General features: G+C 36.0%; 1 protein-coding gene across 3 annotated transcripts in view; it reads right to left on the reverse strand.

Annotated features, from left to right (window-relative positions):
* The window catches only part of EIF5B (eukaryotic translation initiation factor 5B), a 95,252-nt gene that overhangs the window by 39,444 nt on the left and 39,857 nt on the right, over positions 1-15,951 (reverse strand). For 2 of the 3 annotated variants that reach the window (XM_038551018.1, XM_038551020.1), the window contains exons 7-10: positions 11,705-11,803; positions 11,150-11,239; positions 8,555-8,629; positions 2,436-2,722 (exon numbers count right to left, since the gene is read on the reverse strand). In XM_038551018.1, coding sequence (XP_038406946.1) covers positions 2,436-2,722; positions 8,555-8,629; positions 11,150-11,239; positions 11,705-11,803 — 551 coding nt within the window. The remainder of the gene's footprint in view (positions 1-2,435; positions 2,723-8,554; positions 8,630-11,149; positions 11,240-11,704; positions 11,804-15,951) is intronic. The other variant, XM_038551019.1, reaches the window with a different exon arrangement.

The raw sequence follows: 15,951 nt of genomic DNA on the forward strand, positions 1-15,951 counted from the left end.
CAAAGAAAGAAAGGAAAAAAGACGACACATTTCTATATAAAGACTTACATGCAAATGTATACCATTTATAATAGCTAAAAAACTGGAAACTCAAATGTTCTGTAATTAGTGAATAGAGAATATGGTATACTTATAGAGCACTATTTGGCAATAAAAATTAACAAAACTGATACAGCTACCACATAAATAAACAGGGTAAGTGAAATAAGCTAGACAACAAAATATCACATATTATATGATTGAATTTATAGTAGTCCCTCCTTATGCAGGGGGTGATACATTCCAAGACCCCCAATGGATGCCTGAAACTGTGGATAGTACCAAACCCCATACGTACTATGTTTTCTCATATATATATCTATGATGAAGTTAAATTTAGGGATGCCTGGTGGCTCAGTTGGTTAAGCATCTGACTCTTAATTTCAGATCGGGTCATGATCTCAGGGTTGAGATGGAGCCGTGCATCAGGCTCTGTGGTGGGCATGGAACCTGCTTAACATTCTCTCTCCCCCCCCCCCTGTGTGCTCCCCTCCCCCCCCCAAATAAATTAAATTTATAAATTAGGCACAGTAAGAGATTACCAGTAACTAGTAATAAAACAGAATATACTGGAAAAAAGTTATGTGAATATGATCTCTCTCAAAGTAACTGTACTCACCCTTCTGATATAAGATTATAAAATGCGTACATAATGAGATGAAGTGAGGTGAATGACAGTGTTAGGCTACTACTGACTTTCTGACAATACATGAGAAGGAGTATCATCTGCTTCCAGAGTGCAGTTGACCACAGGTAACTGAAACCATGTAAAGCAAAACTGGATGGTGGGACTCCAAAGGTGGGAGTGAGGAATAAGGAATGATTACAAATTGGCACATGAAATCTTTTTAGGGTGATGAAAATATTCTGAAGTTGACTTACGATAACAGATGCACAATTCTACAAATTTACAAAATATCATTAAACTGTACACTTAGAATGGATCAATTCTTTGGTATATAAATCATATCTCAACAAAAGTGCTTAAAAAATTGTTGGGTGAAGAGGTCCATAGCATATTGATATGTGAAACAAAGATATATCTATAAAATTTATTATTTTAGCTTTAATTAAACATTTTTAAAAACTTGAACCTCAAGTACAGAACTATGAACAAGTCTGGAAGTGAGATAATGGAGAAACCTTTTTTTTCTGCTTATATCCATGGTCTTTAAATCATCAAACACATTACAAACTGTCTCTCACACATGGGTACAGAGCAAAGGAATTGGCTTGAGTAGGTGCTATGAGAAGCAGCAATTATAAGTGCGAAGGGAGGGGAACGCCACTAGTATCTAGTGGATGGAGGGCAGGGATGCTGCTTAACATTCTAAATTAAGAAGTCTGTCCCCCACAACAGAATTATATGGCCTAATGATGTCAATAGTGACAGGGGTGAGAAATCCCAACTTACAATAACAGACCTTAGTCCCTCAGAAATTCAAAAAATGTATCCCTTTAATAGACTTTATAGAAGGATGAGGCAAATACTGATATACAAGTTATTTTTTAAAAATCTAATTACAAAACTGGAAAATTAAAATTATAAATGAAAATTTTAAAAAGCTAAAATTGTGTTTAGCTTTAAAATTCTTTAGCATCCTCAAGCAAACTAGTTTTTAGTATATTGTTTATGCTAAGCTTATGCTAAGCTGACATAATTAACAAAAACTCTCAAGTCTATTGTATAAGTGGAAAAATAGAGTAAGCCTGCTAGGTAATGTGCACTTTAATAAACAGATGCCTCATTAACTCACCAAATTTCAACAATTAACATGAGCAGATGCCCCCACAGTGACTAACCTAAAATAGGCAAGGCAAATACTAGTCTAACTAGTGTTTATGACTAGAGGGTATATGATCAGAGTATCCCTGTACACCTTTAAGCCATCATTTAAAGAGCACATCAAATTTTGGAGAGAACAAGAAAAAAAAAAACGATGAAACAGTATACCATTCTGGATTAGGTGAGGGAGTAAGGTTCTTGGGTTAGATCACTGTCAGAGACCCACTGTCTAACCCACAGTCATGAATATTTTGTCTTGTTTTTTTCTAATTATATATCTTTAGTTTGTCAAATCTTTAGCTCTCCCTGATCTGTTTTAATAACTTTTATATATGATTTGGAGTCAGAGACAAACTCATTTTTTATTAATTTAACTAGCACCATTGGTTGAAAAAGCTATCCTTTTCCCACTGAATTGATCTGGCATCTTTGACAAATCAACAGGTCAGAAATAGGAGGATCTATTTCTGGACTCTCAGTTCTGTTTCACTCATGTGTATTTTCTGTTCTTATGCTAGTACCACACTCTCTTTAGTTCAGAGAACAATTCTGATGATCCCAGATGAGGAACAGTGAGGAAAGGAAATCAGAGAAAGGGGAAAATAAATACCTCAATCCTCCGTTTGGCTTTGTCATAAGCCCGTTCTTCTTTAGTTCGATCATCATCAGAGTCGTATTCAGATTCTGAACTCATTTCTTTACTTGGTTTTTTATCTAACATTTTCCCTGCATCCTTCTCATCGGACACCTTTTCATCTTCTTCATCACCTTCACTGCCTTCACTTTCTCCTTCCTCTTCCTCTTCCTCTTCACTCTCTTCTTCTTCACTCTCTTCTTCCTCCTCTTCCTCTTCCTCCTCAGGGTTTTCTTTTACTTCTATATGCACAGTATTTTCTTCTTTCAGGAAACAAAGATTTTAAAATAAACGAAAGTTAAAAATGGAGATCAACATTATAAACCTTAAAGGGAAAATACTAGTAAGGGTGCACTAAATCTGGCAGTAACATTATAAAACATCATGAATGCTAACTTGTTTTTATGCATCATAAATTCAAAGTACTGATCACACATTTGCTACAATGAAGACTGCCATTTAACAGTAAAAACTTAATGTTACTGAGCCAGACTATAAGCAGAATAAGAATCAAGGGAGCAGGGGTGCCTGGGTGGCTCAGGGGTTGAGCATCTATCTACCTTTGGCTCAGGGCATGATCCCAGGGTCCTGGAATCGAGTTCTGCATCAGGTTCCCCACAGGGAAGCATGCTTCTCCATCTATCTACATCTCTGCCTCTGTGTCTCTCATGAATAAATAATCTTTAAAAAAAAAATGAAGGGAAGGGAACACAACGCTTATTCTTTCTGTTGGGGTCATCTACCGATTCTGTCCTTGATCTTAGCCAAAAGGCAAAGAAGCAATGGTCATTTGTTGATTCTGGAGGAGGCAACTTAAAAGCTAAACAGTGCTTAGCCTATTAATGAGGGGCGGTGCACAAGGTGGACAGACATTGGGTAAATACTCTTTTTATGGAATGAAATCTCGGAGAACTGAACACTAACAGAATGAATAGGAAATAAATAGGACTTCCCTGTTATTGGCCAATCACCTTCAGATTCTATTCTTATCAATTCTAAATCTGGAATAAAATGATTCCATATTGCTAATTCATTTAGACTCCTGGTGAATGTACACATAAATTTTCTCTGGAGAAAAATACTGTCCTTGATGTCAAATTATTCCTACAGCTTTACAAGTATAATGTCCAACACGATATATGAAAATAACAAGCCATGTGAAAAAAACATTTCACACAATAGAAGCTAGCATACACAAACTCAGAGGACTTCTATATGCCAAAGTTATAAAACCAAAATTGAGGGGCACCTGGGTGGCTCAGTTGGTTGAGCGTCCAACTCTTGGTTTTGGCTCAGGTCATGAGATTGAGCCTCATGGTGGGGCTGCTTGAGAGGCTCTCTCTGCCCCTGCCCTGCTTTCACTCTCTAAAATAAATGAATAAACCTATTCAAAAATTTTAAAAATTAGGTAGCCCCGGTGGCCCAGCAGTTTGGCGCCTTAAGCCCGTAGTGTGATCCTGGACACCCGGGATCAAGTCCCACATCGGGCTCCCTGCATGGAGCCTGCTTTCTCCCTCTCCCTGGGACTCTGCCTCTCTCTCTCTCTGTGTCTGTCATGAATAAATAAATAAAATCTTTAAAAAATATTTTTTTTCATGACTCTATCATCTAGGAAGCAGAAGATTAAAAAAATATAGAAAGTAAAAAAACTATAAAAATAGTTAAATGGATTATCTAAAACTAGAAGGTACTGGGGACAAAAGTAAGAACCCAAAAGATGGATTTAACAGGAGTGTAAACAGCGAAAGAGAAAATTAGTGAACCAGAAGACAGATAAGAAACACTCTAGAATGAACCATGGACACTCAATTAGGTGGATAAAACAGAAATGATACATTGATACAAGAAGGTACATAATAGGAATAACTAGAATTCCTGAGGAGAAATAATGGCTCATAACATTATAAAACCATACACTGATAAATCTCTACAGGCAGAATTAGTAAAAGAGAATTGACCCAGGCCACCTCATACTAAAACTGCTGAAAACCAAAGACACATGAAAACTTTAGGTTGATACCTAACGTTAGGTTGACTTCTCAACAGAAACAATGAAAGCTAACACAAGGGAATAGTACCTTCAAAATGTTAAACAGAATTTCAACAAAAAATTCCTCACTCAGTAAATACACCCTTCAAGAATAAAGATGAGATAAAGGTATTTTTTAGAAAAGCAAAAATGGAATGCCTCACTAACAGATTCATACTAAAGGAAACTCTAAAAGGTATTCTTCAGACAAAGACAAATGATTTCAAATGGAAGATGAGAGATGCAAAAAGAAATGAACTACAACAAAGAACAGACAATATGAGTAAACTTAACCTATGATTGGATTTAATAAAGAATTAAAATATGGGAATGATGATATATAAACTGAGAAGTGGGGATCCCTGGGTGGCGCAGCGGTTTAGCGCCTGCCTTCGGCCCAGGGCGCGATCCTGGAGACCCAGGATCGAATCCCACATTGGGCTCCCGGTGCATGGAGCCTGCTTCTCCCTCTGCCTATGTCTCTGCCTCTCTCTCTCTGTGTGTGACTATCATAAATAAATAAAAATTAAAAAAAAACAAACAAACAAACAAAAAAAACTGAGAAGTGCATAAATTTATTCATGTATTCTGTGGTCTTTGAATTGTACAGAAAGAGGGTAACATTAAACAGTGATAGTTAAAGGGATCCCTGGGTGGCGCAGCGGTTTAGCGCCTGCCTTTAGCCCAGGGCGCGATCCTGGAGACCCAGGATCGAATCCCACATCGGGCTCCCGGTGCATGGAGCCTGCTTCTCCCTCTGCCTATGTCTCTGCCTCTCTCTCTCTCTCTCTCTGTGTGACTATCATAAATAAATAAATAAATTTAAAAAAAAAGTGATAGTTAAAGATCCACGTTAAAAGTCTCTAGAGTAACAACTAAAAGTAAGCAGAAAAGTATACCACTTCCAAGCTCATGAAAGGAGGAAAACATGGAATTTATAAAACAAAACAACAGTCTCAAAGATGGTTATACAGGACAAAAAAAAATAAAGATAATTATTTTTCATTAATCACATCAAGAGTTAAATGTAATGGGCTAAGTAGCCTAGGTAAAATACGATTGATAAACTAGATTTAAAACTCTCAACTATGTGTGATTTAAGGAGACAGAGAAAGTAATAAATACAGAAAAAAAAAAAGATCATGTAAATCAAAGCTATATCGCTAGATCAGTATCAGATGAAGTAAGCTTTAAGGCAAAAAGCACTGCTAAAAATAAAACATAAATAAAACAACAGAGTAACAAATCAATGAGTCACTTCATCAAAAAAATATGAGAATGTATTTGCCCAATAATATAGGACTAAAATGTATCAAACAAAATTAACAGAACTCAGGGAGAAATGGACAATCTACTTTATCGTATATTTTAACCCACTACTCTCAGTAACAGAAAGAAAAGGTAGCCCAGAATAAAAAAAAAAATCTCAGAATAAAAAAGAGTTGAACAAAATGATGAGCAACATGGATGAAATACAGTTTACCCTTTAACAATATGGGGATTAGGCATGTTGATGCCCCCCTGTGCAGTCAGAAATCCATGTATAATTTTTGACTCCTCGAAAACTAACTACTAACAGCCTATTACTGACCATAATACTTTTTAATAACATAAACAGTTGACTGATACATATTTTGTATGTGTATTACACACTGTATTCTTACAATAAATGAAACCAAGCAAATTAAAATGTTGTAAAGAAAATCTTAAAGAAAAATTTATAGCACTGTATTTTTAAAAAAATCTGCATGTAAATAGACTCCTGCAGTTTATTTTTTTTTTTAAGATTTTATTTGTTTATCCATGAGACACACACAGAGAGAGGAAGAGACACAGGCAGAGGGAGAAACGGGCTCTCTGGGGAAGCCTGATGTGGGACTCAATCCCAGGACCCAGGGATCACAACCTGAGCCAAAGGCAGACATTCAAGCACTACGCTACCCAGGTGCCTTGACTCCTGCATTTGAAATCCATGTTGTTCAAGGGTTACCTCTACAGAGAACAAGGCACACAACTACCACAGAATATAAATTCCTTCCAAGCAGATATTAAACACAATAACTAACCATGTGTTGGGTTGTAAATTAAGTCTCGACGTATTTCAAAATATAGAACCATGTAGGTTTTCTGATCTCAATGAAGTAACAGGAAAATAATTAGAAAATCCCACTTTTATAAATTAAGAACTACACTTCCATTAATCAAGTAATATATATTAAAATGGAAATTAAAAAGTAACATCAGAATTTGTGAAATTTTGCTAAAGCAATACTAAAAAGAAAAATTTAGTTTTTAAAAAATGTTTTAGGGACCAGGATATGGAAGAAAAGGAACCCCCTTGTGCTAGTGGTGGGAATGCAACCTGGTGCAGCCACTGTGGAAACAGTATGGAGGTTCTTCAAAAAATTAAAAATAGAGGACACCTGGGTGGCCCAGCAGTTGAGCACCTGCCTTCAGCCCAGGAAGTGATCCTAGAGTCCTGGGATTGGGTCCTGCATCGGGCTCCCTCCATGGAGCCTGCTTCTCTCTCCGCCTATGTCTTTTCTTCTCTCTCTCTCTCATAAAGAAAATCTTTAAAAAAAAATTAAAAATAGAACTACCTTATGACGTAGTAGTCACATTACCAGGTATTTATTCAAAAAATACAAAAACACTAATTCAAAACACATTACCAGGTATCTATTCAAAAAATACAAAAACACTAATACATGCACCCCAATGTTTATAGTAGCATTACTTATAATAACCAAGATATGGAAGCAACTCAAATGTCCAGTGACAGATGAATGGATAGACAAGATGTGGTGTATGTATGCAATGGAATACTATGCAGCCATAAAAAAGAATGAAATCCAGTCACTTGCAACAACAGGCATGAAGCTAGAGAGTATAATGCTAAACGAAATACATCTGTCAGAGAAAGACAAATACATGATTTCACTCATGGGATTTAAGAAACAAATCAAATGAGCAAAGGGCAAAAAAACCAGAAAGAGACATATTAAGAAATGGACTCTTAACTACAGAGAACAAACTGATGGTTACCACAGGATAGAAGTTTGGGGCAAGGTAGGGCCTGGGGTAATGGTGGCGGGGGGGGGGGGGGGGGGGGGGGTTAAATGGGTGATGGGAATTAAAGAGTATAGTTGTTCTGATGAGCACAGGGAAATACATGGAATTGTTGAATCACTATATCATACACCTGAAACTAACATAACATTGCATGTTAACTAACAATTAAAACTTAGAAGAAAAAATATATATTAGGAAAAAAACCTGAAAAAACAAACAAAAAAAAACAAATATCTACCTCAAGATGCTTGGAAAACCCCAAGCAAGTTAAAACCAAAGAAAGTAGATTTAATATAGGACATAAAGAAAAGACAAAAATTACTTATTCATATAGATTAGGCACTATTTACTTGTATTGCCTTTGTATTATATTTTAAGTTAAAGTGCTTCTTATAGGCTAGCTTTAATAATCCAATCCCATCTACAACATCATTCTGAAAAAAATGTATTTTTAAAAAGATTTTGTTTATTAATTTGAGAGAGATAACAACAGAGAGCACAAGCTGAAGGAAAGGGCAGAGGGAAAAGAAAAGCAGACTCCCCACCAAGCAGGAAGCCAGATGCAGGGCTTGATCCCAGACCCCTGGGATCATGACTGCAGCTGAAGCCATCTGCTTCAAAAAATGTATTTTAAATCCTAGGAGTCCCTAAAAAATCATGTATTCATGAAATGAGGATCCACATGAGGATTTGGGAAGCATGGCAGTGGAGAGATCCAAGACTAATTTTTATTCCCAGAAACGTTCACAGAGCTTTCATAATCAGAAGACACTTCCTTTAATTATACAAATGTCTAGAGGCACCTGGGTGGCTCAGTCGGTTAAGCATATGCTCAGTTAGGAGTTGGCTTCTCCCTTTCCCTCTGCCCTCCCACCTCTGGCTCATGCTCTCTTTCTCACACTCTCTCTCTCAAGTAAATAAAATCTTAATAATTAAAAAAAAACCACCTCTAATAACTATTAGATATATCAACGTGTACTTATGAGCTATTCACCTTTTTCTCTCTCTTCATCACTGGCCATAGCTTCCCAATCATCCAATCCAGTATCTTCAGTTTCTTCTTCCTCTTCTGTAAATAAAGGTTTGTGTTAAAGACATAGAAATCATCCAGAAATTGGGTTTACTTTTAGATAAAAGTAGAAAATTATGCTGACATTAAAAATGTTTTAATTATGCAAAAATATATACTATTTTGTCATCTTTGGAACTATTTTCTTAATATAGCTAGCATGTTATAATTTAGTATTACCAAATGCTATATAGTTTTTTAGAATTTGGAATATACCAAATTAAAACTCAACTCAGATTTCATATTTGACATAATTAAAGTATTAGAAACTCAGACACTGAAATGTTCTGTTAGATTTGAAAAGGATAGACGATTACACTCAGTTCTTGAGGAGAAATGAAATTTCACAATAGTCCTCCTAACCTCATCTATGGTCTTGCTTTCTGCAGTTTGTTACCCAAAATGAACTATGGTCTGGAAGCCTTTCCTTCCAACATATCATCAGGTCAATGGTAGTCTAACATTACATCACATTGCCTACATCATTCATCTTACTTCATCTTGTCATAGGGATATGTATCATCTCACATCATAACAAGAAGAGTATAGTAAAATAAGGTATTTTAACAGAGACTATATTCACATAACTTCTTATAGTATGTTGTTCTAAATGTTCATATTATTATTTATTGCTGTTCATCTCCTACTGTGCTGAATTTGTAAGTTAAACTATCATAATTATGTATATATAGGAAAAAGCAGTATAAAGAGTTAGAACTATATGCAGTTTCAGGCAGCCACTGGATGCCTGAAAGAGAAGAGAGGACTATTTACCATATCTTCATTTTGGTCTTTCAAACTCATACCTCACACCTAAGAATTCACTACTTATTTTATTGCTTTAACTTCTACAGATACATACAAGTACTACTTAAATCACATAGTTGTAGGTACAAAGCTACACTTCTACTCCAGTTGAAAATAAGAACAAGAGTATTTGCTGACAATCCAAAAATATCCAGAAAGGTATAATTTTGAATATTTAAAACTTAATACTCAACATTAATGGCTCATTTTACTGACATCCAATAAAGCAAAACTATTCTCAAATTAAAGATGAAGGTGCCACAAGTGGTATTTACTTCCCTGTACTAATTATTATTTGCCAACAAATTTGGATAAGTCATCTTGAGGAAATGAGGCAGGTACATGTACCCAAAATATCTTTCCACATTAGCAATTCTTTTTACTGCTACAAATGTCCTCTAAAATCATGGACTGCCATCAAGCTATCAACCTGAATTTCTCTAATGACATCATGTTAAGCTGAGTTGTACCAGGTGAACCATCCTTTTTATACTAAGAATAGAAGGGGAGAAAGAAGGAAAGGAACTATCAATGATACCTTTCACCAGTGTGGGTCAGTCTTGATATTCTCTTGCTATTTATTCTCACTCCGAACTTTAAACAGTGGAGATTCTCTTGATTTTGTTACCAAAATGTAGCTAGCCACTGGCTCGCCTGTCAATATCTAGTCCAATGAGTTAAAACAATGTTTATCTTTAAAAAAAAAAAAAAAAAAAAAAGCCAAAGACTTTCTCCAACTTCAAAACACATACACACAAACTGAATAAACTGAATCCTCTTGCTGATTTAGTAAATAGAAGCTGACCTCTAATGAGGTTTAAAAATGCCAAATTTTACAGCACTCTTAAAAAGTTCTCATTAAAACGTTTCCAGGGGTCCCTGGGTGGCGCAGCGGTTTAGCGCCTGCCTTTGGCCCAGGGCGCAATCCTGGAGACCCGGGATCGAATCCCACGTCGGGCTCCCGGTGCATAGAGCCTGCTTCTCCCTCTGCCTATGTCTCTGCCTCTCTCTCTCTCTCTCTCTGTGTGACTATCATAAATAAATAAAAAAAAATAAAAAATAAATAAATAAAAAAAATAAAACGTTTCCAGTTTCCAAAGGATTAAATAAAGAACATCAGGGGGCGTCTGGATGGCTCAAGTGTCTGCCTTTGGCTCAGGTCATGGGATCAAGACCCATACTGGGCCTGCGCAGGCTTGTCCCTCTCCCTCTGCCCTGCTCTTGAGCACATGTGCTCGATCTCTCTCAAAAAAATAAAATCTTAAAAAAAAAGAAAAAGAAGAAGAAGAAGAAGAACTTTAAATCTTCTTGGCACCACCTAAGACTTCTGGCCCATAAATAAAAGCATCAGAAAAAAAATTTCAAAAACTTCTACTATCCTTCTCTACATTTTACTGACACTACTAAAAACGAACTAAAGTCTCACTCCTACACTTTTTCTTTTTAAGTGGAGCCCAGCATGGAGTCTGAAACTCACGGGCGCTCAAACTCACAATCATGAGATCATAACCTGAGCCATGACCAGAGTCAAATACTCAACCAACTGAGCCTCCCAGGTGCCCCTACACTTTTTCAAAATGGAAATGGAAAGAAATGGTTTAGAGTATGAAGAATACCATCCTGCTAGATATTTGCTTTCCTTAAATTAATGAGGACTAAGACAATTTCTGACATATCAGTGCTATTTAATAGGAAACAATTAGTGCTACTGGCCTGGTTCAACAGGAGGTGGTGTCTCTTCCTTTTCTGGAACTCCTTGTTCCACAACTTCTACAGCAGCACTTAATTCTATTGGTTCAGATACTGAAAAAAATGGCAGAAACCAAGTTAATACTTTTTCAGTGCATAATTTCTGTTAGGATACTTTGTTAAGTCATGAGTAAAATCCAGTAATACAAACCTAAGTTCTTTAGCAAGTTTAAAAACTGTTTAAATACCAGTCATATATTTCACAGGAAATAGCAATTTTTCTTTCTGCTCAAAGAACAATGTAAAATTACAAAAGGCTCAATGGAAACAAGAAAAATAATGATAGGGAAGAACAGTTGTTTCTGGGTAGGATCTAGGTTTTACAAACAAAAGCACTTTTCCTTTAACCTGTCATTTAAATCAGTTGAGAATGATTAACAAAAGAAAATAAGGTACAGGAAATAAGTTTTAACATGTAATTCAGATTTGTGATTTTTCTTTTTAAAAGATTGTTTTGAAGGTTGTAGAAAAAAGGCAAACAAAACTGTTTTTAAATCACAGGTCATTTTGTATACAAACCTTCTTTATTTTCTAGCTGCTGTAATGTTTTTTTCTTCTTTTTATCTTCATAAATTGGCCTTTTCTTTGGCAAAGAGTCTTTTGATGGCACTTCAACACCTAAGGGATAAGAACAAAAAACTCTAGATTTATGCTATTTGTGTATCATCTAAGAAATACTTTAAGGTAACATTTACCTCAGAGATACATACCCTGAAATATAAATGCACATTGATAGAAAAATCTCTTTTCTATATAAAGTTTTTAAATTTACACAAACTTAAATTCTACTTTCTTAATGTCCAATTCTAGGACTTTTGACTAATGTATCGAGTTATTATACGCAACAAAGATGCAAAACCGTTCCATCGCCCTGTGCTGTTCTATGTAGTCAAACCCTACTCACATCCTTAGGCCCTGGCAAACACTTACCTGTTCTCTAGCTCCAAAGATTTGCTTTTTACAAATGTCACAGAAACAAAACCTTACAGTCTGGGCTGTTGTCACCATGATGGATTTTAGAGTAATCCTCATGGTTGTATGTACTAATTATTGTATTTACTACCACTTCATTTCTTTTTATTGCATTCCACTGTATGGATATACTATAGTTCCATTATTCTGTAGACAACTGAAGGACATCGGAATCATTTCCAGTTTTTGACAATTATGAATAAAGCTGCTATGAACATTTATATGCAGGTTTCTGTGTAAACATTTCTCTGGAGTAAATATTTTGGAGAACGATGGGACATTAGATAAATATGTATTTAGTTTTGTAAGAAACTGTCAACTGGGGAAGCCCCAGTGGCTCAGCAGTTTAGCGCCACCTTCAGCCCAGGGCATGATCCTGGAGACCCAGGATCAAGGCCCACATCAGGCTCTCTGCATGGAGCCTGCTTCTCCCTCTGCGTGTGTCTCTGCCTCTCTCTGTGTCTCTCATGAATAAATAAAAAATAATAAAAATTTTAAAAATCTTAAAAAAAAAAAAAAAAAGAAACTGCCAACTGTTTTCCAAATTGACTTTACAGCTTTGCATTCCAACCAGTACGACAGGTGAGTTCCAACTGTTTTGCCCGCTTGCCAGAAAAAGAGCATATTTAAATTCATGTATTTCAATAAATATGTAGTGCTATCTCATTGTGGTCTCTTTTTTTTTTAAGATTTTATTTATTTATTCATGAGAGACAGACAGAGAGAGCGAGCGAGCGAGAGAAGGTGAGAGGCAGAGACACAGGCAGAAGGAGAAGCAGGCTCCATGCATGGAGCCCGACATGGGACTCGATCCTGCGTCTCCAGGATCACACACTGGACCGAAAGTGGCGCTAAACCACTGAGCCACCAGGGCTGCCCTCATTGTGGTCTTAATTTGAATTTCCCTAATGACTGTTAAACATTCTTTTCATTGCTTATATTTTCTTGAAGCGTCTGTTCAAATCTTTTGCCCATTTTTAAATGGAGTTACTTTTCTTATTGTTGAAGATTCATTTATCTTCACATATTTTGCATATTAATCCTTGTCAGATAAGTGATTTTCAGGTATTGTCTTTGAATTCTCTCAGTGGTGACTTTTGCAGGCAGAGCAAATTTTTGACTGGATTTTCCCAAATTTGTTACTTTTATGAATTATGCTTTGAAGTTAAATTAAGCACTGACACAAGATCACAAAGATTTTCTACTAAGTTTTCCCCTCTAATTTTATAGTTGTACATTTCATATTTAGGTTTACAATCTTTGAGTTAATTTTTATACAATGTGTAATATTTAGGACGAGGCTTTTGCGCTTGAGTTTTTGTTTTTGCATCTAGATACCCAAAGGTTCCAGCATCAGTTGTTGCAAATATCATACTTTACTTACTAAATTGCCTTTTACCTATGACAGAAAAATTAAAAACAAAATACCCAAACTGACCATATTCCGATGACTCTACTGATCTGCTTTATTGCTGCTTTTGGCATTATCACATTGCACTGATTACCACAGCTTTATAGTAAGTCTTGAAATCAGGTATTTTGAGTCCTCCATGTATATTATTTTCAAAAATATTCTGGCCATTCTAACTCCTTCACCTTTTCATACACATTTTAGAAACAGCTTATAGATACAAAATATCCTGCTGCAAATTTGACTGGGACTACACTGAATTTAGAGATCACTTTGGAGAACTGATAATCTCAACAGTACTAAGTTTTCCAATTGTGAATGCAACATTTCTCCATTCACAAAGGCTTTTGATTATTTTCATCAATATTTTAGAGTTTTCAGCATATAGATCCCACAAATATTAGAATTGTAAGGAAGGATTTCAAAATTTATTTGGGTGGATGCTACTACAAATAATACTGTCTTGATTTTCAGCTGTTAATTACTAGCATACAGATATACAATTGATATTTGCATATTGGCCCTATCTGTAACCTTGTTAATCTCACTTATTAGTTGTAGGTTTTGTGTTTTTTCAGTTCTAGATTTAGTGGTATTTTCTAGGTAGACCCCTATTATGTGTGAATAGAGTTTTACTTCTTCCAATCTGTATACCTTTCACTTTTTTTTTTTTTTCCTCTAATTGCCTACGCTAAGATGTTCTAGTACAACATGGAATGATTGTGGGTTTTTTTTTTTTTTTTTTTTAGATTGTCTTTATTTATTTATTTATTTATTTGAGACAGACACAGAGAGAGAAAGAGGCAGAAACACAGGCAGAGGGAGAAGCAGGCTTCATGCAGGGAGCCTGATGTGGGACTCGATCCCGGGTCTCCAGGATCACACCCTGGGCTGAAGGCAGGTGCTAAACCACTGAGCCACCCAGGCTGCCCATGATTGTGGTTAAGAGTTGACATCCTTGCCTTAATTACAGTATTAGAGTTTAGCAGCTACAATTCATCCTTAAGTGCAATGGTTGTATACTTTTTTGTAGATCTCTTTTAGCAAAATAAGAAACTTTTCTATTTCCAGTTTGTGAATTCCCAGAATACATGGATATTGAATTGTCAGATGATTTTTCTCCATTCATAAGATGACTATGTAGTTTTTCTTCTTTAAATACATTTACTGATTTTCAAAACTGAACCAGACTTCATTCCCAGGGTAAAACCCAGCTCATCATGATAAATTATATGAGTTTTGATACTTTTTATCTTTTAAAGAATACCCCTATTTTTACCTAAGCTTTTTTTTTTTTTTTAATTTAAGAGTTTTTTGTTGTTGTTGTTTATTTATTCATGAGAGACACAGACAGAGAGGCAGAGACACAGGCAGAGGGAGAGGCAGGCTCCATGCAGGGAGCCTGACGTGGGACTCGATCCTGGGTCTCCAGGATCATACCCACGCTGAAGGCGGTGCTAAACCGCTGAGCCATTGGGGCGGCCCATTACCTAAGCTTTTGAATCTATTAGCATAGAGTTGTTCATAGTATTGCCTTATCATTTTAATTCTTAGATCTGTAACGATATCCCTCCCCATGCTACTCTCCTGGTATCAGTAATTTGTGTCTTTTTTTTCTCAGGCATTCTAGAAGTTTATCAATTTTATTGATATTTTCAAAGTACTAACTTCTGGCTTCAATGATTCTCTTAGTCTTGTTTTACATTCTGTTGCTTTCTGCATTTTGTTTCTTTCCACTGACTATGCTCTTCTATTTTTTTAGTTTAAGATGGAAGCTTAGACTATCGATTTGACTTTTTCTAAAGCAAGCATTACTATTTCTAAAGCAAGAATTACTATGAATTCCACTCTAAGCACTGCTTTAGCTACAGCCCACAAACTTTGATATGCTGTATTTACCCGCCGAATTCAAGATATTTTCTAATTTTCACTAAGACTTCCTCCTGGACTCATAGCTTAGTAAGAAGTGTCATTTAATTTCCAAATAGTTATTGATTTTTTAGACATATTTCTATTATTCACTTCTAGTTTAATTCTTTTTGGTCCCCCCCCCCCAAAAAAAAGTACTGTGTGATTTCAATTCTTTTAAATCTTTTAATGTTTATTTTATGGCCCCCAAAATGGCTTATCTTGGTGAATGTTTGTGAACTTGTGGTTAGGTGTTCGTTCTCTCTCTCTCTCTCTCTCTCTCTCTTCCCCCCTTCCTTTCTTTCAAGAGAAAGGGAGAATAGGAGCAGTGGTGGAGCGGCAAAGGAAAAGACAGAGAATCTTTTTTTTTTTTTTTTTTAAGATTTATTTTTATTTTATGATAGAGACAGACAGGCAGAGGGAGAAGCAGGCTCCATGCCAGGAGCCCGACGCGGGACTCGATCCTGGGACTCCA

Source organism: Canis lupus, chromosome 10 (assembly GCF_011100685.1).
Source record: "Canis lupus familiaris isolate Mischka breed German Shepherd chromosome 10, alternate assembly UU_Cfam_GSD_1.0, whole genome shotgun sequence".
NCBI classification, from domain to species: domain Eukaryota; kingdom Metazoa; phylum Chordata; class Mammalia; order Carnivora; family Canidae; genus Canis; species Canis lupus.